At 37.9% G+C, this 25522-nt stretch overlaps 1 protein-coding gene across 4 annotated transcripts in view; it reads left to right on the forward strand.

The window, feature by feature from the left end:
- Window positions 1-4834, forward strand: part of WDR72 (WD repeat domain 72) — a 221426-nt gene extending 216592 nt beyond the window's left edge. For all 4 annotated transcript variants that reach the window (XM_060417921.1, XM_027971818.3, XM_060417922.1 and 1 more), the window contains one exon: window positions 2485-4834. In XM_060417921.1, the coding sequence (XP_060273904.1) occupies window positions 2485-2540 (56 nt within the window). In that variant the 3' untranslated portion in view covers window positions 2541-4834. The remainder of the gene's footprint in view (window positions 1-2484) is intronic.
- Window positions 4835-25522: the final 20688 nt, after the last annotated feature.

Consider the following 25522-nt stretch of genomic DNA (forward strand, 5'->3'; position numbering starts at 1 on the left):
CAGAAAGTGAAAACAAAATCATTTTTCTACTCAAGCACAGTTCAAGAGTATTGCATTGGATATTGTTCTCTCCAGGTAAAGTCTTTTCTTGGCAAATCCTCTAAAACATCATTTTACTGAAACTTACATAGCTTTATATTGCTCCTATCAACTAGTTTGCATCTTTAGGGAGTAAGAAACTTACAGTGCAGAGAAACTAATTTCTTTTTAATGAAGTTGAAATTTGTAAACTGTTGATGGAGCATTTAAAAGTGCCAGTAATAAAATCAGATTTTTAGAATGTATATAAAACAGTAAGATTGACTTTGTGAATTATCTTTGAACAAAATGGGTTTTAACTCAGTATGTAGATTATTTTTTCATTGACATCACTGCTTCACCAGCTGGGATGAGCCATTTGTAAATGGGCTGGAGCTTGCATATAGGTCACAGTTTAGATGCCTGATGGAGTGGTCATTCACCTCTTCTAGAGGGCTCTACCTTATTCATCATGCCATTGTGATCTCTTTATTGGTTCAAGTTGAATACCCAGGTGAGTGCCTGCAGTCCATTAAGGTTGGGCAAAACAGCTTTAGACCACAGCATTCTTGTTACTCTGACCCTGCCAGTGAACCTGGAGGTCTTGTCTGATAGGTTAAAGTCTCCCTCAGCAGTGTCTTTTCTTTGGAATAATTCATTAGCAAAGACTTTTGACTCACAGGTGAATCCCAGATTGAAGTTTCTGGCTTAGACTCTGTGAAGTCTACTGGCTTCTTCACCAGCATATATACATTCATGGAACCTGTGGGAATAACTTTGATGTCTAGTAATAGAAGCACTGAGACAACATGTGAACTTACAGCTCCCTTTTTTGTGTTTTTAGGGCCATTAGGCTTTCTTTCTTTGGCTCTTTAAGGCCTGGTCACTTCTGAATCTGAAAGATGTTATCACAAAAATAGTTCAGTATAGTATTTTGTTGGCTACAGTGATTGTATATAGCCCAATCCCTGATCTCCAGAATATTAAAAAAAAATGTTCTTGGCCCCTTATTTTTGTACTCATGATGATAAAAATTTAGTGTGACGTTCACAAATTTTATCCAAGTGTTAATGAGAAACCTTGAGCTTTTATCACCTTATTGGCTTGGAAAACTAAGAATTTTAGTTACTAGTGCACCAGGGATAGTGCACTTAAATACGGCTTCAGCTATAAATAATAGTGACAAAAGAGGGTTTGGAAGTACACACAATAAAATGCATTTTCAGGTAAGCATTTTTATGTCATTCTGAAGTAGTTTATAATCAGCATGCATTCTGCCATTAACAGAACATTTTAGTGGTTTTTATATGGCACATTATGTGTGTAGATCTACATACATCACTGTTAATCAGTATTATATTTGCATGAATCTGATGAATAAAACTAGGTTTCTTACTGTTTCGTAGAAGATACTGCATTGTGAAAAGCAAAGCTTTTTTTTTTTTTTTTATACTATTCTGGCTCATGAATCACCAGCAAAAATCAGGTAACAGAAAGTAGGACAGATTCAGGAGTGGAGTGTTGGAGATGGCTGATGATGATGCATGAAGCAGAAAAAATGTAGCATGTGTGAGCAGTCCATCAGTCATAGCCATCAAGAACACACTTCTTATGACTAGTGCTAAAAAAAATGTTCTAGAAGAAGTAAGAACAATTCCAGTAGTAAAAAAATGCAAGCTCTATCTTCTAGTTGTGTTTAACAACTTCAATATTTTAAATAATTTACCAAAAGGGAAAAAGCATTAATCTAATAATTTTTAAAAGATATAAAATTCTGGGCATATATAACTAATACATATATAATACAATATTGAATATTGGTTTAGCTAACATAAATAATCAGCTTTTTGAGTTTTTGCCAGTAGGAACGGGAGTTACTATGATTGGTCACATTATTAATATAAATGTGTTTAGAAGTAGTTAACTGAGGCACAATGCTCTAATTAATCAAATTAATTTAATCAAGTGATTTTTTTTTTTAGCCTGCAGTCTGAGAAATACATTCTCAGAAAGCATTCTATAGCTCAAACCATATTTCAACTGATATTTATACTATTTTGTCCTAACACTGCCATGGTGAGCTTCTCCAAGAACAATTCAACTGCTTGAAATTTATGGAAATTTATTTATTTCAAACTCAATTAATCTTGTTGACAACTTCTGATCTTTCTCAGTGATTAAAAAAAAACCATATTAATAATATGTGCAATTAAAATACAGTTACCTGAGGCTTGGCTTATAAGAATTTCTTTATTATATTAACATTTTATTTTGTATGGAGAAAGAAATGTAGAAATTATGAGTAACTGCTTTCTTCTTTCCTTCTTCCCTTTCTTGCCTTTTATTTTTCTTCATTTCCTCCCTCCTTTCATCCTCCTCTCTCTTCCACCCTTCCTCTTACCCTTCTTTCCTCCTTCCCTTTCTTCATTTCACCATATAACCCAAGATAATCTGTTTTCTTTCCAGGTAAACGAAAGCATCATTTATGGATAGAAAAGGTGTGCTCCTGCAAGCTGTGCTAATTGTAACCTCAACTGTAGGAACTGGACTTGGACAAATTAAGAAAACTCAAACATGCCATTTGTTTATCATTGTATGTATAAGCTATGCTATTACTAGTCTAATTATTAATTTGTGACAGATTTGCCGGTACTTTGTTCAGAGTCATCACTGATCAAAAATATTCAAATTCCTCTAGTTTTAGGAAATCATTGTCTAAATCATTTTGTGATTCCAACAAGTAGAGCAGCCCACAGACACAAATTTAATACCATTTTAGATTTTTCTTCCAGTTTACAGTTCCTGAATTGTATAACCCCATTTGCTTTTAAACAATATAACAAACAATTCTTTTAAATTTAATGTTGCTTAAATGTACTTACTCTAAAACTTTACCAAATTTGTTTGATTTGTTAGGTGAGGGCATTTATGTTTTAGTAGATGCTTTAATTTGAATCAATCATCCTACAGTATATCTCATCTTTAAGCATGAAATGTTGTCAACAAAGTAGCCAATTCCATTTAGTCATCAATTAGCCCAAATAAGTGATACACAGTATAACAGAGACCAATCTTGTGCAGTCAAGTTAATTTAGACTTCTAATGACATAGAGGCTAATGTCTTTAGCTAAAGGCTGATTTTGTTGGCCATATAGATGTGAACTAGGGAAGAGGAAACTACTGATAGCACATCACAATTGATCCTTATTAAGTATAAACTCTTGTAGTTCTATTCCCAGAAAGAAGCTTGACTTTCTATTCCCAGAAAGAAGCAGGAATTCTCAAACTAAAATATGTGAAGCAATATAAACAGGAACAGACATAAAGTGCTGATCTATTTAGGCCTTCAGTGATCTGATTTATCTGCTGTGATTTATACTGTATAATTCCTGAATTTATAGAAAATCACAAAGAAGATTATTAGTGTGCACATGAGTACAAATATTGACTAATCCATAGAAAAATAGAATTAATATGTTAAATATATGATACATATCTTTATATATCCATCTAATAGGGAAATTCTAGTCGCTTCAACAAACATTTTTTGGGGCACCAGCATCAGATTCTGTGCAAGGGAGGATGCAAAGAGCAAGGTATAGGGGGAGATTAAAGAATAGAACTATAAAATTGAAATAGTGTGGTCTCTGCCCTTAAGGACGTTACAATTATTGACCTAAGTGAATATACCATAAGTAGACATCAGGTGACTATGACTTTTAAAAAAAAGATAAAAATATGTGTTGTGTGTGTGTGTGTGTGTGTGTGTGTGTGTGTTTTGCCCTAAAAGATGATATTACTTGGATTTACTTTTGAGTTTTATTTCAGTAACATATTGTTAAATGAATAATGATGGAAAACTATCATCCTTTGAAAAAATTATATATATGTATGTACTTTCCTCACCCTCTGAGGATTGTCAAAAGCCACTTAGATCAAATTTCAAAATAAAAGGAAGGTAGTAAGCTAAGCAATAGAACACAGTTTCTTGCATGCTGTATACTGGTGCTGAAAGCCACTACAAGGAGTACTTCTCAAAATATTTTTAATGATAGTAATGTCAAATAAAGATATATCTTCTCAAAAGGGCAATTTTAATAGTTGTAACCATTAAATATGTTGATTAAAAATAAACTTCTTTGTTTTTATAGCTATGTTCTATTATTATTTTTTCAAAGAAGAATAAAAATAAGTTTAAATAGTTGCCATATTAAGCATTTTTTCAGGTCCAAGGAAATCAATATTGAATCCTTGATGAATGTTTTATTATGTCACTAGCTATAGGAAATTAAAAGTAGCATAACCCTGGCATCACTAAAGAGATTTTTAAGATTTTGTTGGTATCACACTTTATAGTTGCTACAATTTAAAAATTCCTATCAAATGACTCATTAAAATTTCCTTTTATTAATATGAATTCTGGAAAACACCACCATTAAATATAAAAACTTTTAATTCCTAAAAATGAGAATTTTAGAGATAGACACTTAAATAACATTCCCTAATATCCATGTGCAAGTGTATCTATGATACAGATCCACTAGTCTGTTTAAAAATAATGATATTGACTCATGTTCAACATGTTTCAGGAATTTCTGTTGCAAAGAGAATTTGAAATAGTAAATTGACACACAATTAAATAGAACACTCTTAGAGTACCACAGCTCGAAACTCAAAACTGACTGCCTCTTATCTAGGTGTTTATCCTTTAGTATGTCCAGTCTTAGGTAACAATGCAGTTATTATATTAGCAAAAGAACCTGTTTGTATTCAGAGTCTTTCTTGTTACTGTAATAAATAAATCATTTGAAAATTATATTGAGTTTCTTTTCTGGTAAGAATCTTGATGATGCTTATGATTATATATTTTCCTCCATGGAATTCATATTTTTACATTTGCAAGCCAGGTTCTGTTATTCATTGTGCAGTTACACACTGGCTATACTGCATAAGGGAAGAATCTAGGTTTAAGAGTCACGATTTCACTGCCATGTGTCCAGGCAGTGTGTCCCTGCTCTGCATCTCAGAGCCTCGCTTCCCCATTCATGTGGAGAACTCCCTCACAGGGCTCGTCCAGAGGCCCTCTATGAGGTGGTTTATGGAAAGCAATCTGAACACTGTAAAACAGCTCAAATATATGGTAAAATTTATAGCCTTATAAACATAGAATGGTGGCCTCAGGCCTGAAATATTCTGTTGCTATTTTAGTAACTAAGTTAAGACTACTTTGAACATCTCACTATTAGAAAAATGCTAGGGAATATTTTACTAAGTATTAACATCCTATCTCAAGATAGTATTTGAGGTATTTTTTACTTCCTTCCTTGTACATTTTCTTCCAGTGTTATGTATTTAAAAGCCTTTTATAATTATTCATATGAACATTTTAGAAAAGATATACTTTCTCTTCAATCTTTAGAGGGCACATTATAATAACTGAACTTTTAAAATTTAAGTTTTATACCAGATGTTTTAAATGAAGGCTCAGAATATATTAATTCCAATCGACTTTAAAGTCTTATTTTCATAGACTGGACTCATTCATGTAATTTTAAAATTTTTATATTGCATGCATTTTTATTACACAGTTATTTAAATATAATACTATATATCCTTTGGTTCTCTACAAAATGCCCTTTTACATGTAAAATGCTCAGTTGCATCTAATCTCATATGGAAGTCATTGCTTTGTAAACATGTACCTAGTTAACAATGTAAAATACTTTCAAAATTAATTGTGAAAATTAATTCAAAATTAATTTGAATTAATTAGAAAAAATTGCCAAGTTAAAACTTTGTTAAGTGGATATATTTCTGATGAAATTACATGGCTTCATGTTCAGTGGTCCCCAGAACACTTCACACTGACTTCATCAACAAAGACCCTACAGATAGCATGTATGGTAAGACTGTAAACTGGAAATTAACAGATATTCCAGTAAGAGCATGCCACTGGAAACTCTTATTCAACTGTGACCCTTGAAGACAGCATGTCATTTCATGTCATTGGCCGGGCAGGGACTATAGTGAGCTCTGTCCTGGCACCCCTCTTTCACTTCTCTCACCCTCATCAGACCTTTGCAGACCCCAAATTTATTGAAGATTTCAGTGTCAAGCTTTTTGCATTATTTCGATTTTTATAAATATTCCATTGAAATACATTTATCTTGATTACTGAATTTTTTGCTGTCTTCTAGTCTTAGACTCTATTCCTTAAGTCTAAGATAAATAACTTTTATCCCAGAAAGTATATTGCAGGTAAATAGACTGTGATAACCCCATCATCATGCACATGACTGCTGCTGCTGCTGCTGCTAAGTCGCTTCAGTCGTGTCCGACTCTGTCTGACCCCATAGACAGCAGCCCACCAGGCTCCCTCATCCCTGGGATTCTCCAGGCAAGAACACTGGAGTGGGTTGCCATTTCCTTCTCCAATGTATGAAAGTGAAAAGTGAAAGTGAAGTAGCTCCGATGCACATGACTACAAGGATGCAAACAGTAAGATATACTTTTTAAATACTGTATGAAAACCGAAACCACAGACCACTGAAAATGCTTCAAATGGCTTATTTCTATCAGTATACAGGGGGAAATATTGAGCACAAATGGTGTTTCCTTTTGACATTGCTTCCCCAAATGCCTTTTTCAATTCCACAAACCATGTTTTCTCATTATCCTTTTTAGGGACGCTTTCTGTCTTCAACATGTTACTAACTGTAAAGGTAGCAGTGATCTTTTAATTCAAGGATACAAGGTTTTTAACACTGAAGATAATTAGTACATGTTTAGTAAACACTATGCCTAAATCTGGAAAGTGCCAAGTGCCAGCAAAATGCCAATATTTATAACATGATGTAATAGCAATAATTGCTTGGTACTTGCTTACAAAACCTTTCATTTATTCACTTAGCAATTATTTTAATTGCAATTATCTGTAAAGTTATCAATCGGCTTTTCAATCTTACATGTGTTTTTTCCAGAGAGAAGGTGTTTTCACATAGCCTCAGTCACTGACCATCATAGTCTCAGATGATGCCATCCAAGATAAAAAGATCTACGACATGTTCTTCATATCACAAATTTCCTTTAGACTTTTAAAGAGATAGTTCTGCAGTGACAACTGCATTTCCTATCAGAAATAACCTTTCCTATCTGTATTAAATGATTTCTTACATTTATGTTATCTCCATTTGCATCAATTTATAGTTATAATGGGCTTCCCTGATGGCTCAGATGGTAAAGAAACTGCCTCCAATGCAGGAGACCCAGGTTCAATCCCTGGGTTGGGAAGTTCCCTGGAGAAGGAAATGGCAACCTACTCCAGTACTCTTCCCTGGAAAATCCCAAGGACAGAGGAGCCTGGCAGTCTACAGTCCATGGGGTTGCAAATAGTTGGACACAATAGAGCAACTAACACTTTCACTTCCATAGTTATAATGGGTCTTCCGAGGTGGCTCAGTGGTAAAGAATCTCCCTGTCAATGCAGGAGACCCAGGTTAGGTCCCTGGGTTGGGAAGATCCCTTGGAGAAGGAAATGGCAACCTACTCCAGTTTTCTTGCCTGGAAAATCCCATGGACAGAGGAGCCTGGCAATATATAGTCCATAGAATTGCAGAGTCAGACACAACTGAGCATGCACCATGAACATGATAGTTACAATCAACTGAGGAGACATTTTACTTATTTCTTCCTTTTGTATTTTAGAGCTTGCGTGATTAGGGAGAGAAAACTATCAGACAGTAAGATTGGGAGCCTTCATCCTCTTCCTGAGACATAGTCACAGGGCTCAAGTTGCACTTTGGATTGTTTTGATGTTAAGGAAGATTTCATTGGATCAGCCTTTATTCCATACAACTGGTGTATTCCCACCAATCTAAACAAAGTGATTTGCTCCAATTTCTGCAAGAATTTGAGATAAGAAGTGAGATCAAAATACTATATACTATCACTTCAGTTGTGACTTGGATAGTCAAATAAAGAAACAAATTTGGGGATTTCTGAAGTATGTTTTCATAGCAAGTATACTACGGCTGATGCACGTCTGGAAATGGGTTAGGTTTTGTTTGTAGTCTTCCTGCCATGTAGGTGGCAGCAACACTCAAGGCTAGAAATTTTCTTTCACATTCTCTGAGCTCTAGACCAAAGCATATATTTACTAAAAATCTTTGTGGAAGAGAAAAGGTTTAAAGTGTACAGGCAAATTTCTCTATGTCTTCACATATCTCTAACGTACTATTTTAAGGTTGTGCTAAAGCGGTTCGCATCATGTGAAAACATTCATCATTTCCCTTAATACAGAAGTCATAGTCTACTCTCGTACATGCTGGTAGTATTAGGTTTCTGTTTCTTTATTTACTAGGATCTTACTTCTTTACCTTCTCTCAGGCTAAAGCCTTTCTTTGAAGAAAACAGAAGAAAACACTGCTTTATTCCACTACTTCCTAAGCTTTATTGGGAAATGGTGAAAGTCTGTCCCTTTATTCTTTGCAATATCTAAGGAGTTAAAGTATTTAGTGAATGTGGAGAGATTTTCCTTCCATCATCCAAATGAAGCCATTTTCTCTGACCTAACTAGAGGTGACTGCATTCCAGTTAGTTCTATGTGCAGATCAAATGAAGGCTCTGAGCAGAGAGGCCCAGGGCACCTAAAAGTGAGGCCAGAAGACAAAAAGAAGGTGTTGGGCTATTGCATAGATGGGGGGGGCAGGGTCACTCCCTTGCAAAAGCAGGTGGCTCTTGTACCCAGGCATAACTGAAACCAGGAGGACCACCTTTATGTAAATAAGTGGGCCCTTCTTTAGTATCAGAAACTGAAGAGAAGTGCGCTTTTCTTTAATTCCTGGCATTTTGCTAGAACTAGAACATGTGATAGTAAGCATAGGTAGCTTTTGTGAGGGATTCTTCAGAGTGTTCTTTTTGTACATGGTTGGTCAATGTGCCCAATAGCAAGCAAATATACACCATTCCAGGCACAGGTGAAGCAAAACGTGAGGAGTGGTTTCTACATTTGGTATCTTTTAATCTGGTTTTCACTATTTGTTATTACTTTTGTTCTTCATGTTCTTGATCACTTTCCTCAAATATCTATGTAGTTAAAACAGGTATTTTGCATTGCAGCAGGCATTGCACATAGATTCTTTAGTACTGTCATTGCATCTCACTCCATCAGTTTCTTACTATCTGGCATGACAAAAGTAGTTTCATATATCTTGAACCTCAATTTTCTCATCTATATATTGGGACTAATAATTCCAGTCTCTCAACCACCATATGTATATACTGTATTATTTAATATAATAGTACAAATAATTGAAATTACTACACATACCAAAAAATGCCTGCTTTTAAATCTCAACTACAGCTAAGCATCATGGCACTCCAGTGCTTGAATAAGTGCTTTAACTCAGATTAGGGAGAACATTTTGGCATAAACAGGCGAAATAGTTTGTTTTCATCAAAATCTTTTCTTTTAAAATGTTTCATGTTAACTGAGTACTCCCAGGATCAAGGACTAGTTTCAAAGTTTTCAACAGTTTATTTAAAGGTCAAGACTGTCCCCCGGTTCATGGGTAACACTCATCATTGTTCAGTCACTCAGTTGTGTCCTACTCTTTGAATCCCCATGGACTGTAGCATGCTAGGCCTCCCTGTCCTTCACCATTTCCCGGAGTCTGCTCAAATTCAAGTCCATTGAGTCAGTGATGCCATCCAACCATCTTGTCCTTTTAAAAATATTCCCCAAAAGTAAAAGATAAAAGCTCTCAAACACATTCATTATGAGCCCAGCATTACTCTGGTAGCCAGGACCCGAAAACAATAATGTTCAATTTGTTGGGTAGTAATAGTAAATAGTTTTTGTTCTGGCTCCTGAAAGACAATCCTCTGGGAATGTTTTATGTCAGATTAGGACAGGTCATGGTCCATCTAAGCCTATACAAAATGACAGCTAGCTTACCTCCTGACTTCTATCAGTCTTCATATTATCAGATGACACTAACAGGCATGATTCTATAGCTTTATATGAGTGTGATGAATGAGACCAAACCAAAACACATACGTACTTTTAAAGCAGTATCCCAAAACTTAAAAAGCCAATGAAGTTCTGAAAGATTTTGTAAAACAAAACAGTGTATATTGAATTTTGCCTTCCCATTGAGGATGGTATATAGTAGAAAAGTTTTCCTTTTAGGAAAAATCTGAAAATAGATGAGCTGAGTAAAAATCCAAGTCAATGAAGGGTTAAAGTGGGAAGTTGACCATGGCATCAGGAATATTAAACAACAACTTAATAAACCTGGGAAGAGATGCTCATCCTTATTTTCCCTTTGAGAAAGCTTGGTGGAATTTCTCATGAGAGTTCTCTGCTTCTGTCCCTTTCTTTCCCTTAAATGGAAAAAAAGGGTATGGATTACTAACAGTAATAATTGGCAATAAAAATAACAACTATAATAAGATGACTAGAGGGAGTTTTGGTTAGAGTGGCAAACTAAAGACACACGTTTACCTCCACCCTCTCCTGAAGCCCCACTGAAATAATGTGATAAAAGACATTCCAGAGGAAAATGAGAGACTGGGAAAAGGAGTAACCAAAATAAAGCAAAAAGTTTAAAATTGAAAAGTAAATAAATGCTACAGGGGATGATGACCAAAAGTGAGTTGACTGGTGTTGCAGAGTTCCTTAAAGTCTCAGAAATTAGAGTCAACTGTCACCTCTAAAAGTGAAAGTACATGCGTGGCTGAAACGGGGAAACTGAAGAAATAGTTAATATCTTTAATTCCCATCCTGCTTCTCTCTCTGCCGATGCTTGGAGGTTCCCTCCCTGAACAGGGTGATCAAGAGGGATTCTAGACTCAGAACACTAAACCTAACTGAGAGCAGGGACAACCTCTTGGAAAGGAGGGATGGATAAAAATCGGCACACTTATGGCCACATCCCAGCTGCAACTCCTTTCTTCTCTGTTCCCAAAAGGTGGATAACCATTTTTATTAACCCTGGACAAGAGACAGATGAACTTGTTTCTGATAAAGTAACCAGCCTAATGCCAATAAGTATATAAAAAGATATGCAACATCAATAATCATTAGGGAAAATGAGATAACACCAGATACACATTATGGATGGCTACTATTAAAAAAAGCCAGGCAGTGACCAGTGCTGGTGAGCATGTCCAGAAATTGCAACTTTTATGCACCATTGGTGGGAATGTAACAGGGCACAACTGCTGTGGAAAACAATACAGCGCTGCTGCACAAAATGCAAAATAGAATCATCAGATAACCCAACAACTCCACTTCTGGGTTTAGAGCCAAAAGAATATCTGAAAGCAGCATCACGAAGAGATGTTTGTACAACCATGTTCATATGACAGAAAAAGGTGGAAGGAATCCAAGTTATTTTATTTGTTGATAGATGAGTGAAAGAACAGAATGTGAGTTACATATAAATCAGCCTTAAAAATTCTGCTACAATAAAACCTTGAAGACATTAAGTAAAATAAGCCAGATACAAAATGACAAATGCTATATGATTTCACTTATGTGAGGAACCCAGAGTAGTCAAATTCATAGAGACAGAAATGATGGTTACCTGGAGGAGGAAGGAAAGTAGAAAGGAAAAAATGAATTGTTTTTTAATAGGTATAAAGTTTCAGTTTTGGAAGATAAAGAGTTCTGGAAACTGGTTGCACAACAATGTATATATATATATATATATCTAACACTACTGATCTTTACTGTACTGTACAATTAAAAACAGGTAAAATGGTTAATTTTATGTTATATATGCTTTACCACAATTAAAAATTTGAAAAACAACCTGAGAAAAAAAGATTTACAGATGTGGACCATTCAGGCTGCTCCAGTGAAACATCAAGAGCCAGATAACTCAGGGTGAAGCTGAGCGCTCTAGCTTGCCCAGAAACACAAAATACTTTTGTGACTCACTGGTTGGAAAGCCAAAGATCAGCAGCCATATGAAGAAAGCTTTCAATATGAAAGACAGAGACCAAAACAAACAAATATAAAAAAGACAGCAAAAGCAGGCTATATGGGGTATTACAGGAGAATCCCCAAACATCTATAATTAATATAATCAAAAAGATAAGTATCTTTAAGAAACAAAAGTAGGAGGCTAGGAAAAGGAACATTCAGGAAGTTAACAATATGTGATAACATTCATATATTCATTTCAACATTAAAAAAATTTCTACTATGTGCAAGGCACTGTTATAGCCATTGAGAATACAGCAGTAAGCAAAACATACACACATGTTGAATCATTAGCAATATTTTTCCCCCTTAAAAAGTCTGGAAGATGTAATTAATGAAATCTCCCAGAAAATAGAAAATAAGAGAGATAATAAGAAAATGTAAAGATCGGTTCAATAAAAGGAGTCGAATATTAATAATAATAATGAGAGTTCTGAAAAGAGTAAACAGAGAAATCAGAGGGAAGCAAATTATCTAAAATAAAATCGAGTAAATTTTCCAGATATGATGAAAACAAATTCCAGATTAAAACAGTGTGCTTTACAAAATTTATGAAAAAGCTCCACATAAACATTCTAGTGAAAATTCACAGCACTAAACACAGAGGTGATTCTTAAAACGTTTAGAAAAGAGAACTTTTGTCCTGTGTGAACAATATGGGAACAGAATAGCACTAGACTTCTCAACTGCACTTCAGCATGCTAGCTAAAATGAAGTAAAGACTTAAATATCACAGTGAAAACCATTTCCATTCTGGAATTCTTTATTTAGCCAATCTATCACTTCCATGTACCTTTTCTCATAAAGTTACAGGGGGTGTGATCCACCTTCAAGAGGACGTAAGCCGAGAAAGAGCAGCACATACAACACAGGAAAGAAGGAAATTCCTCAAGAGACCATGAAGGTAGACTGCGTGTCTACTGCTCTCTGCAGGCCCGGAAAACAACCGGGTCTGTTGTAGCCGAAAGTAAAGGGTTCTAGTAGGGAGGTCTCCAGAACAATGAAACTGATAGATTACTGACAGGTCTGACTACACTGAGAAAGATCTCAGGGTTCTATCAAGGGGCTTGGTAATGGGTTAGTGACAGGTATTGCGTAGGGCAGAAAACTAAGCAAATGAAAAGAGAGAGAGAAATGTAATCATAGTGGATAATGTAGTTCAACTGTGAATATTCAAGTAATAATTATTACACAGTAATCATTACTGTAACAAAAAAAGATAATATAACTATCGGGAGGATGAAGGGATTGTATGAAGGAAGTGGGGAGTGGAGGAAAGGTAAATGATAAGCAGTCATTAAAATTGATAAATATAAATAATCTGAAATAATGGATATATTACCAGTTTACACATTTTGTTAAAGCAAGTGTTGGTATATTGAATTAATTTACAATTAAATTACAATTTTTTGAATTAATTTACAAAAACAGTTATCTGGAATCTTTGAGTGTCCCTCAGCTGCTTACCCTGCATGTGTCCTAAATTTGTATCTTTTTGGTTGTTTAGGATCATAGCTCAAAGAATTACCCAGGTAGTATGGTTCCTCTGAACTCCACAGTGATGTCACATTTGATGCTGGCCTACCACAGCCAGCTGTAACCAGCGTGCAGAGTAATCCAGCAAGTGTGACTTTCAGGCAGGAGATTTTCCTAAACATCTGGCCACAAATGTTAATGATTCTCCTTTGCAACATGGTTAATGAGTGTAATGCTTGATTAATGAGTACAGGATAGTGAAACCAAATAGCTGAAAAGGATATTAGTTATGAGAATGTAGTTATTCACAAGATATTTTTGAAATCTAAGTGTATTGGTCAAAAATATTTTATGCCTACATAGCTATCCAAATTCAGACTCAAATTGAAGAAAGTAGGGAAAACCGCTAGACCATTCAGGTATGACCTCAATCAAATCCCTTATGATTATACAGTGGAAGTGAGAAATAGATTTAAGGGCCTAGATCTGATAGATAGAGTGCCTGATGAACTATGGAATGAGGTTTGTGACATTGTACAGGAGACAGGGATCAAGACCATCCCCATGGAAAAGAAATGCAAAAAAGCAAAATGGCTGTCTGGGGAGGCCTTACAAATAGCTGTGAAAAGAAGAGAGGCGAAAAGCAAAGGAAAAAAGGAAAGATATAAGCATCTGAATGCAGAGTTCCAAAGAATACCAAGGAGAGATAAGAAAGCCTTCTTCAGTGATCAATGCAAAGAAATAGAGGAAAACAACAGAATGGGAAAGACTAGAGATCTCTTCAAGAAAATTACAGATACCAAGGGAACATTTCATGCAAAGATGGGCTCGATAAAGGACAGAAATGGTATGGACCTAACAGAAGCAGAAGATATTAAGAAGAGGTAGCAAGAATACACAGAAGAACTGTACAAAAAAGATCTTCACGACCCAGATAATCACGATGGTGTGATCACTCATCTAGAGCCAGACATCTTGGAATGTGAAGTCAAGTGGGCCTTAGAAAGCATCACTATGAACAAAGCTAGTGGAGGTGAAGGAATTCCAGTTGAGCTGTTTCAAATTCTGAAAGATGATGTTGTGAAAGTGCTGCACTCAATATGCCAGCAAATTTGGAAAATTCAGCAGTGGCCACAGGACTGGAAAAGGTCAGTTTTCATTCCAATCCCAAAGAAAGGCAATGCCAAAGAATGCTCAAACTACCTCACAATCGCACTCATCTCACATGCTAGTAAAGTAATGCTCAAAATTCTCCAAGCCAGGCTTCAGAAATATGTGAACCATGAACTCCCTGATGTTCAAGCTGGTTTTAGAAAAGGCAGAGGAACCAGAGATCAAATTGCCAACATCCACTGGATCATGGAAAAAGCAAGAGAGTTCCAGAAAAACATCTATTTCTGCTTTATTGACTATGCCAAAGCCCTTGACTGTGTGGATCACAATAAACTGTGGAAAATTCTGAAAGAGATGGGAATACAGACCACCTGACCTGCCTCTTGAGAAATCTGTATGCAGGTCAGGAAGCAACAGTTAGAACTGGACATGGAAAAACAGACTGGTTCCAAATAGGAAAAGGAGTACGTCAAGGCTGTATATTGTCACCCTGCCTATTTAACTTATATGCAGAGTACATCATGAGACACGCTGGACTGGAAGAAACACAAGCTGGAATCGAGATTGCCGGGAGAAATATCAATAACCTCAGATATGCAGATGACACCACCCTTATGGCAGGAAGTGAAGAGGAGCTAAAAAGCCTCTTGATGAAAGTGAAAGAGGAGAGCGAAAGAGTTGGCTTAAAGCTCAACGTTCAGAAAACGAAGATCATGGCATCTGGTCCCATCACTTCATGGCAAATAGATGGCGAAACAGGGGAAACAGTGTCAGACTTTATTTTGGGGGCCTCCAAAATCACTGCAGATGGTGACTGCAGCCATGAAATTAAAAGATGCTTACTCCTTGGAAGAAAAGTTGTGACCAACCTACATAGTATATTCAAAAGCAGAGACATTACTTTGCTGACTAAGGTCCATTTAGTCAAAGCTATGGTTTTTCCTGCAGTCATGCATGGATGTGAGAGTTGGACTGTGAAGAAGGCTGAGCGCCGAAGAATTAATTCTTTTGAACTGTGGTGTTGGTGAAGACTCTTGAGAGTCACTTGGACTGCAAGGAGATCCAACCAGTCCATTCTGAAGGAGATCAACCCTGGGATTTCTTTGGAAGGAATGATGCTAAAGCTGAAGCTCCAGTACTTTGGCCATCTCATGTGAAGAGTTGACTCATTGGAAAAGACTCTGATGCTGGGAGGGATCGGGGGCAGGAGGAGAAGGGGACGACCGAGGATGAGATGGCTGGATGGCATCACGGACTCAATGGACGTGAGTCTGAGTGAACTCTGGTTAGATGGTGATGGACAGGGAGGCCTGGTGTACTGCATTTCATGGGGTCACACAGTCGGACACGACTGAGCGACTGAACTGAACTGAACTGAACATAGCTATCCAGTGGACTAGAAGGTTACCTATATGCATGCTTCTCAAAAGTTTATCAAAGTACTCTCAGAGGAAAAAAGAAAAATATTACACAAAATATCCTTAAAGAAGCACATTATAAACATGAAATTTCTCTGGCATCTTAAAATTTATCTTTAAAAGGCCGTTTAAATTTGGCATCCATGTATATTTACATTTGTAAAATATGTAAAATTTAACTTTTAAGTAAAATTGATTTTTATTGAGGTACAGTTATGCAATATTATATTAATTTCTGGTGTACAGATGGTGATTCAATATTAGTATACACTGTAAAATGCTGCTGCTACTGCTGTTGCTAAGTCGCTTCAGTCGTGTCCGACTCTGTGCGTCCCCATAGATGGCAGCCCACTAGGCTCCTCTGTCCCTGGAATTCTCCAAGCAAGAATACTGGAGTGGGTTGCCATTTCCTTTTCCAATGCATGACAGTGAAAAGTGAAAGTGAAGTCGCTCAGTCATGCCCAACTCTTGGCAACCCCATGGACTGCAGTCTATCAGGCTCCTCCATCCATTGGATTTTCCAGGCAAGAGGACTGGAGTGGGGTGCCATTGCCTTCTCCAACACTGTAAAATGGTTACCATATTAAGTCTAGTTACTGTCACCTTACAAATTTAATACAATATTGTTGACCATATTTCCCGTGTTGTACATTATATTCCCATGACTTATTTTATAACTGGAAATTTATATTTCTTAATCCCATTTACTCATTTTCATCTCTCCTCAAATGCCTTCCCTTATATGGCAACCACCAACCTGTTCTCTGTATCTGAGTCTGGGGTTTTGTTTTGATTGTTTTTTTTTTCTTTAGATTCCACATATAAGTAAAATGATGAAGTATTTGTATTTCTGGCTTTTTTTTTTTTACTTAGCATAACATCCTAAAGATCTGTCCATGTTGTTGCAAATGGCAAAATTTCATTCCTTTTTTATGACTGAGCCCTATTTCATCATGTATATATACCATGTCTTCCTTATCCAATTACTAGTTTATGTACACTTGTGTTGTTTCTAAGTCTTGGCTATTGGAAATGTGCAGTGAACCCAGGCATGCATATTTATTTTCAAATGAGTGTTTTCCTTTTCTTGTTGGATCCTATGGCAGCTCTATTTTCAATGTTTTGAGGACTCTCCATAGTGTTTTCCATAATGGTTGCAGCAATTTACATTTCCACCAACAGTGCTGAGGGGTTCCCTTTTCTCCACATTCTTACCAACACTTGTTATTTCTTATCTTTTAGATAAAAGTCAGTCTGATAGACATAAGGTGATATCTCACTGTGATTTTGATGTGCATTTCCCTGATGATTGGTGATATTGAACATCTTTTCCTGTATCTGTTGTCCATCAGTAAGCCTTCCTTGGAAAAATGCCTATTCAAATCTTCAGGGAAAAAATCCTCTGAAAAATTTGAATTGGTGGTTTTTGTTAGAGTTGTGTAAACTTCTTATATATTTAGGATATTAACCTTATATCAAATATGTGATTTGCAAATATCTTCTCCCATTATGTAAGTTGTCTTTTCATGGCAGAGTGTCATGGAGTGTCCCAACTGCCCATGTGCATAGACTTTAACTAGGGAGCAGTACAACACTGCCACTGTTTCTCTTCACACACTCCTGCCAGGGAGCAGGAAAGTGCTTCAACTATCTGCCCTGTCTAACCACTGGGATAATATAATGCCTGACCTGATGACTCTCCTACATCCATTTTAGAACAGTCAGGAAATAGTGCTTTGGGTAGGTGGGTGGGGGTCGGCGGGGCACATCCAAGCTTGTAGCCTATACCACCAGGTTGGGTTGAAGGTGCAACAATGAAATTTGCCAGAGCCTCTATCACCAGGGAGAATTCTGACAATACCCACCTCTCTAGCCAATGCTTTTAGGTAAGCAAATGAATCTGCTTCCATACAGTCTAGGTTCCTTTCAAAAAAGTGGTTTTCCCACTGGGTCTCAGGCTAAGTGAGACCCCATGCAAGCCTTTGAAGACTGGAATCTCAGTTTTCTACAGCATCCAGGTCCCTCAGATCAGCCCTGTTGCTTTTCTAAGCCAGATGTTTTGGGGGCTTGTCTCTTCAGTGCAGATCCTGGGGTTGGGGTGCCTGATGTGGAATATTAACCCCTCTCTCCTCCAGGGGAAGCACTGTCTGGTGAGATCCCTCCCCATGTTTTGAGAAGCTGGGGTGAGTCTTGATGTGATCCTTTTATCCCTTTTTGAAGAGAGCAGTTCATCTAGTTCTCAGATTCTTTTCAGAGGAAAATAATCCATATATAGCTGTAGATCTGGTGTGTCTCTGGAAGGAAATAACCTCAGGATGAGTTCCTATGCTGTCATGTTAGACTCCCCATAAAATTTTAATAGGTCACATTTACTGAACATTTTGGGGTGTGCTATGCTTAGCACTTTACAAATAATTTCTTTTCTTTGCATTGTATACATCAAAGATAAACTCATATATCAATGCTATACAATGGGGAAAGAAAAAGAAAGCATTAATTTGTAGACAAAAAATTTATAGTTGAACAGAATCTGTAATCCCAGCATTAATACTGTAAATATCTCTGTGCCCTTAATAGAGGATCACTTTGGAAGCAGTGGTTTGGGCTCCACTGGTAACACAGTTTACTAGCTAGGCTCCCAAAGTGCACATAGATGAGATTTATTGAGAGTCTGCTGTGTGCCAATCACTTGGCTAGCTCTGCATGTGATAGTTTACCCTCAAACTCAGCTCTCTGAAGCAGCTATTATTTGCATCCCTATTTTACAGATTACAAAATACAACACATGAGAGGGTAAGTAATTTGCTTAAAACTATCCAACTAACCTCAGATATGCAGATGACACCACCCTTATGGCAGAAAGTGAAGAGGAACTAAAAAGCCTCTTGATGAAAGTGAAAGAGGAGAGTGAAAAAGTTGGCTTAAAGCTCAACATTCAGAAAACGAAGATCATGGCATCTGGTCCCATCACTTCATGGGAAATAGATGGGGAAACAGAGGAAACAGTGTCAGACATTATTTTGTGGGCCTCCAAAATCACTGCAGATGGTGATTGCAGCCATGAAATTAAAAGACACTTACTCCTTGGAAGGAAAGTTATGACCAACCTAGATAGCATATTCAAACGCAGAGACATTACTTAGCCAACAAAGGTCCGTCTAGTCAAGGCTATGGTTTTTTCTGTGGTCATGTATGGATGTGAGAGTTGGACTGTGAAGAAAGTTGAGTGCCAAAGAATTGATGCTTTTAAACTGTGGTGTTGGAGAAGCCTCTTGAGAGTCCCTTGGACTGCAAGGAGATCCAACCAGTTCTTTCTAAAGGAGATCAGCCCTGGGTGTTCTTTGGAAGGACTGATGCTAAAGCCGAAACTCCAATACTTTGGCCACCTCATGTGAAGAGTTGACTCATTGGAAAAGACTCTGATGCTGGGAGGGATCGGGGGCAGAGGAGAAGGGGACGACTGAGGATGAGATGGCTGGATGGCATCACGGACTCAATGGACGTGAGTCTGAGTGAATTCCGGGAGATGGTGATGGACAGGGAGGCATGGTGTGCTGCAATTCATGGGGTTGCAGAGAGTCAGACACGACTGACCAACCGAACTGAACTGAACTGAATGAATCATAGGACCAGTCTTGCAAGCTCAGACAGTTGGATTCAGCAAATTGTGTTTCTCACAATTATTTTATATTGCTGACCCTCTTCACCATTTTTTTTCTGTCCTCATCTTTGATAGTGCAAGAGCTAAAGTTAATGGTCATTTTCAACCTTCCATTTTTAGATGTCTTTAGCAATCTATGCATTCCCACCTACTCTCATGCTATAGAACTTGTTATCTTTGCATCAACTGCTAACCTATGTTGTGTGGTTCCACGGGTAAAAATGCTGTACTTTCTTGGAGCCTCAGTGTAGGGTATGTCCTGAGTATTTCTGGGCACACAAGAGCTTTTGGCCAGATAAGTGGCCTTTTGGGTCAGAAAAACTAAATTTTCTGGGATGGACTTCCCAGTTAGAATATCAAGGTTTTTTTCATTCATTACATTGAAATCCTTCAGTGATTTTCTTGATCAAAAAAACAGTTTAAGGATGATTTCAGCTCTTTCAACAAAATTGTTAGCTCAACTGTCTAAGGCAGAGGTTTTTCAGCCTCAGCGCTATTGGCATTTAGGGTTGGATAATTCTTTACTTGGTGGGGGGTGTCTTGTGAATTATGAGATTTATTTAGTAGCATCTCTGGATGCTGTAAAGAGCAATATTGCATAGGAACCTGGAATGTCAGGTCCATGGATAAAGGCAAATTGGAACCGGTCAAACAAGAGATGGCGAGAATGAACATCGACATTCTAGGAATCAGCGAACTAAAATGGACTGGAATGGGTGATTTAACTCAGATGACCATTATGTCTACTACTGTGGGCAGGAACCCTCAGAAGAAATGGAGTAGCCATCATGGTCAGCAAAAGAGTCCGAAATGCAGTACTTGGATGCAATCTCAAAAACGACAGAATGATCTCTGTTCATTTCCAAGGGAAACCATTCAATATCACAGCAATCCAAGTCTATGCCCCAACCAGTAATGCTGAAGAAGCTGAAGTTGAATGGTTCTATGAAGACCTACAAGACCTTTTAGAACTAACACCCCAAAAAGATGTCCTTTTCATTATAGAGGACTGGAATGCAAAAGTAGGAAGTCAAGAAACACCTGGAGTAACAGGCAAATTTGGCCTTGGAATGTGGAATGAGGCACGGCAAAGACTAATAGAGTTTTGCCAAGAAAATGCACTGGTCATAGCAAACACCCTCCTCCAACAACACAAGAGAAGACTCTACACATGGACATCACCAGATGATCAACACCGAAATCAGACTGATTATATTCTTTGCAGCCAAAGATGGAGAAGCTCTATACATTCAACAAAAACAAGACTGGGAGCTGACTGTGGCTCAGAACATGAACTCCTTATTGCCAAATTCAGACTCAAATTGAAGAAAGTAGGGAAAACCGCTAGACCATTCAGGTATGACCTCAATCAAATCCCTTATGATTATACAGTGGAAGTGAGAAATAGATTTAAGGGCCTCGATCTGATAGATAGAGTGCCTGATGAACTATGGAATGAGGTTTGTGACATTGTACAGGAGACAGGGATCAAGACCATCCCCATGGAAAAGAAATGCAAAAACGCAAAATGGCTGTCTGGGGAGGCCTTACAAAGAGCTGTGAAAAGAAGAGAAGTGAAAAGCAAAGGAGAAAAGGAAAGATATAAGCATCTGAATGCAGAGTTCCAAAGAATAGCAAGAAGAAATAAGAAAGCCTTCTTCAGTGATCAGTGCAAAGAAATAGAGGAAAACAACAGAATGGGAAAGACTAGAGATCTCTTCAAGAAAATCAGGGATACCAAAGGAACATTTCATGCAAAGATGGGCTCAATAAAGGACAGAAATGGTATGGACCTAACAGAAGCAGAAGATATTAAGAAGAGGTAGCAAGAATACACAGAAGAACTGTACAAAAAAGATCTTCACGACCCAGATAATCACGATGGTGTGATCACTCATCTAGAGCCAGACATCTTGGAATGTGAAGTCAAGTGGGCCTTAGAAAGCATCACTATGAACAAAGCTAGTGGAGGTGAAGGAATTCCAGTTGAGCTGTTTCATATCCTGAAAGATGATGCTGTGAAAGTGCTGCACTCAATATGCCAGCAAATTTGGAAAACTCAGCAGTGGCCACAGGACTGGAAAAGGTCAGCTGTCATTCCAATCCCAAAGAAAGGCAATGCTAAAGAATGCTCAAACTATCGCACAATTGCACTCATCTCACATGCTAGTAAAGTAATGCTCAAAATTCTCCAAGCCAGGCTTCAGAAATACGTGAACCGTGAACTTCCAGATGTTCAAGCTGGTTTTAGAAAAGGCAGAGGAACCAGAGATTAAATTGCCAACATCTGCTGGATCATGGAAAAAGCAAGAGAGTTCCAGAAAAACATCTACTTCTGCTTTATTGACTATGCCAAAGCCCTTGACTGTGTGGATCACAATAAACTGTGGAAAATTCTGAAAGAGATGGGAATACCAGACCACCTGACTTGCCTCTTGAGAAATCTGTATGCAGGTCAGGAAGCAACAGTTAGAACTGGACATGGAACAACAGACTGGTTCCAAATAGGAAAAGGAGTACGTCGAGGCTGTATATTGTCACCCTGCTTATTTAACTTATATGCAGAGTACATCATGAGAAACGCTGGACTGGAAGAAACACAAGCTGGAATCGAGATTGCCGGGAGAAATGTCAATAACCTCAGATATGCAGATGACACCACCCTTATGGCAGAAAGTGAAGAGGAGCTAAAAGCCTCTTGATGAAAGTGAAAGAGGAGAGCGAAAGAGTTGGCTTAAAGCTCAACGTTCAGAAAACGAAGATCGTGGCATCTGGTCCCATCACTTCATGGGAAATAGATGGGGAAACAGGGGAAACAGTGTCAGACTTTATTTTGGGGGCCTCCAAAATCACTGCAGATGGTGACTGCAGCCATGAAATTAAAAGATGCTTACTCCTTGGAAGAAAAGTTGTGACCAACCTAGATAGCATATTCAAAAGCAGAGACATTATTTGCCAACTAAGGTCCGTCTACTCAAGGCTATGGTTTTACCAGTCGTCATGTATCGATATGAGAGTTGGACTGTAAAGAAGGCTGAGGGCCGAAGAAACGATTCTTTTGAACTGTGGTGTTGGAGAAGACTCTTGAGAGTCCCTTGGACTGCAAGGAGATCCAACCAGTCCATTCTGAAGGGGATCAGCCCTGGGATTTCTTTGGAAGGAAAGATGCTAAAGCTGACACTCCAGTACTTTGGCCACCTCATGCAAAGAGTTGACTCATTGGAAAAGACTCTGATGCTGGGAGGGATCAGGGGCAGGAGGAGAAGGGGACAACGGAGGATGAGATGGCTGGATAGCGTTACCAACTCGATGGACATGAGTTTGGGTGAAGTTTGAGCGTTGGTGATGGACAGGGAGGCCTGGTGTGCTGCGAGTCATGGGGTTGCAAAGAGTCGGACATGACTGAGCGACTGAACTGAACTTAACTGAACTGAACTCAGATGCTGGTAAAGTTATGACATCCAAAAATGTCTCCAGGCATTGCTAAATGTTTCCTGGGGGGAGACAAAATTGCCCCCGGTCAAGAAACATTCATCTAAGGTAAAATTCTTCCTACATAAATTCCTAAACAAAAGTTTATAATGTGTTACGTTGTTTTATTTATTTCAGAATAACAGCTCTAACGTGACTTTAACATAAAGCTTACTCAGATTAAATTTACATCTGCTAAGAGAGTAAGAGAAAGTAAATACACTATATTTTTCTTTTTTCAACACTTGACTGCTTTCTGTAAGTTTTATATCCCAAGCCTCAAAGTTGTATTTCCCTCATAGACATCAAGTACCAAATGCAAAAATTCACTTGCAAAGCCATCATCTCCTTCTAAACATCCTACAGGAACCTCAAAAAAAAGTGTCCCACCCTGAAATCATTCTCTGTTTCCACAAATCTTCTCTTTGTTCCTCACTACAAGGATAAAATTGGTTTCCAAATATTTTTTATTTGATTTCTTGAATGGCTGTCAAATCTGACCTTTGGCATCCCCATTGTCCCTTCCTCAGTTCATAGGCATTTCCCATTTAAATTGTCACAGGAGCTCCTGACTGGTCCTTCTGCCTCCAGGCCATTGTCCACACTATTGCCCCATTTAACTCTCTAAAGCACAAGTTGCATTCTTTCACTCCTTTGAAATTATTCCAAACACCTTAGCTAGTCTTTCAAAGACACTTACTTTCTTCCATTTTATAATAATACATTAGTGAGGATTACATTTGCTCCTAGAATAACAGCACCAAAAGAACCTGAGCTAGAAATTAAATAAAACATATTATATAGTCCACTGTATTCAAGCAATGGTTTGTGCACAGTGTAATGCTTGACGTTTACGTGCCTTTATTAGGAAAGTTGTGAACTTCTGTACATCACTCTTAAGTATGCCCTAACTCAACCTATTTTCTCTATGGTAAGTTGCTTCATTTGTGTCCGACTCTTTGAAACCCTATGCACTATAGCCCGCCAGGCTCCTCTGTCCATGGGGATTCTCCAAGCAAGAATATTGGACTTGGTTGCCATGCCTTGCTCCAGGAGATCTTCCCAACCCAGGGATCCAACCCACATCTCATGTCTCCTGCATTGGCAGGTGGATTCTTTAATACTAGCACCAACTGGGAAGCCCTATTTTCTCTATAAATGAATCTAATTTCTATTTTAGACTTTACCCTTTATTTTTCCACTTTTTCTTACATATTGCTTCTAAATTTTGAGGGCTTAAGTAGGTCACATAGTTTTTAGGGCAAAGTATGACGTTTTCTTGATGCAGATAACGACAATGGTGTGATCACTCACCTAGAGCAGATATCCTGGAACATGAAGTCAAGTGGGCCTTAGGAAGCACCACTACGAACAAAGCTAGTGGAGGTGATGGAATTCCAGCTGAGCTTTTTCCAGTCCTCAGAGATGATGCTGTGAAAGTGCTGCACTCAATATGCTAGCAAATTTGGAAAATTCAGCAGTGGCCACAGGACTGGAAAAGGTCAGTTTTCATTCCAATCCCAAAGAAGGTAATGCCAAAGAATGTTCAATCTACCGCACAACTGTACTCGTCTCACATGCTACCAAAGTAATGCTCAAAATTCTCCAAGCAAGGCTTCAACAGTACATGAACCATGAACAGTGAACTTCCAGATATTCAAGCTGGATTTACAAAAGGCAGAGGAACCAGAGATCAAATTGCCAACAACTGTTAGATAATAGAAAAAGCAAGATAATTCCAGAAAAACATTTACTTCTGCTTCATTGATTATGCCAAAGCTTTTGATTGTGTAGATCACAACAAACTGTGGAAAATTATTCAAGAGATGGAAATACCAGATCAGCTGACCTGCCTCCTAAGAAATATGTATGCAGGTTAAGAAGCAACAGTTAGAACAAGGCATGGAACTACAGACTGGTCCCAAATTGGGAAAAGAGTAAGTCAAGGCTATATATTGTCACCCTGCTTATTTAACTTAAATACAGAGTGTATCATGTGAAATGCCAGGCTTGATGAAGGGCAAGCTGAAATCAAGATTGCCGGGAGAAATATCAATAGCCTCAGATTCACAGATGACACTTCCCTTATGGCAGAAAGTGAAGAGGAACTAAAGAGCCTCTTGATGAAGGTGAAAGAGGAGAGTGAAAAAGCTGGCTTAAAACTCAACATTCAGAAAACTAAGGTCATGGCATCAGAACCATTACTTCATGGCAAATAGATGGGGAAACAATGACAGACTTTATTTTCTTGGGATCCAAAATCCCTGCAGATTGTGACTGTAGCCATGAAATTAAGAGACACTTGCTCCTTTATAAGGAAAGTTATTTCAAACCTAGACAGCAAATTAAAAAGCAGAGACATTACTTTGCCAACAA

The sequence above is a fragment of the Ovis aries genome, chromosome 7 (genome assembly GCF_016772045.2).
Source record: "Ovis aries strain OAR_USU_Benz2616 breed Rambouillet chromosome 7, ARS-UI_Ramb_v3.0, whole genome shotgun sequence".
In the NCBI taxonomy this organism is placed as follows: domain Eukaryota; kingdom Metazoa; phylum Chordata; class Mammalia; order Artiodactyla; family Bovidae; genus Ovis; species Ovis aries.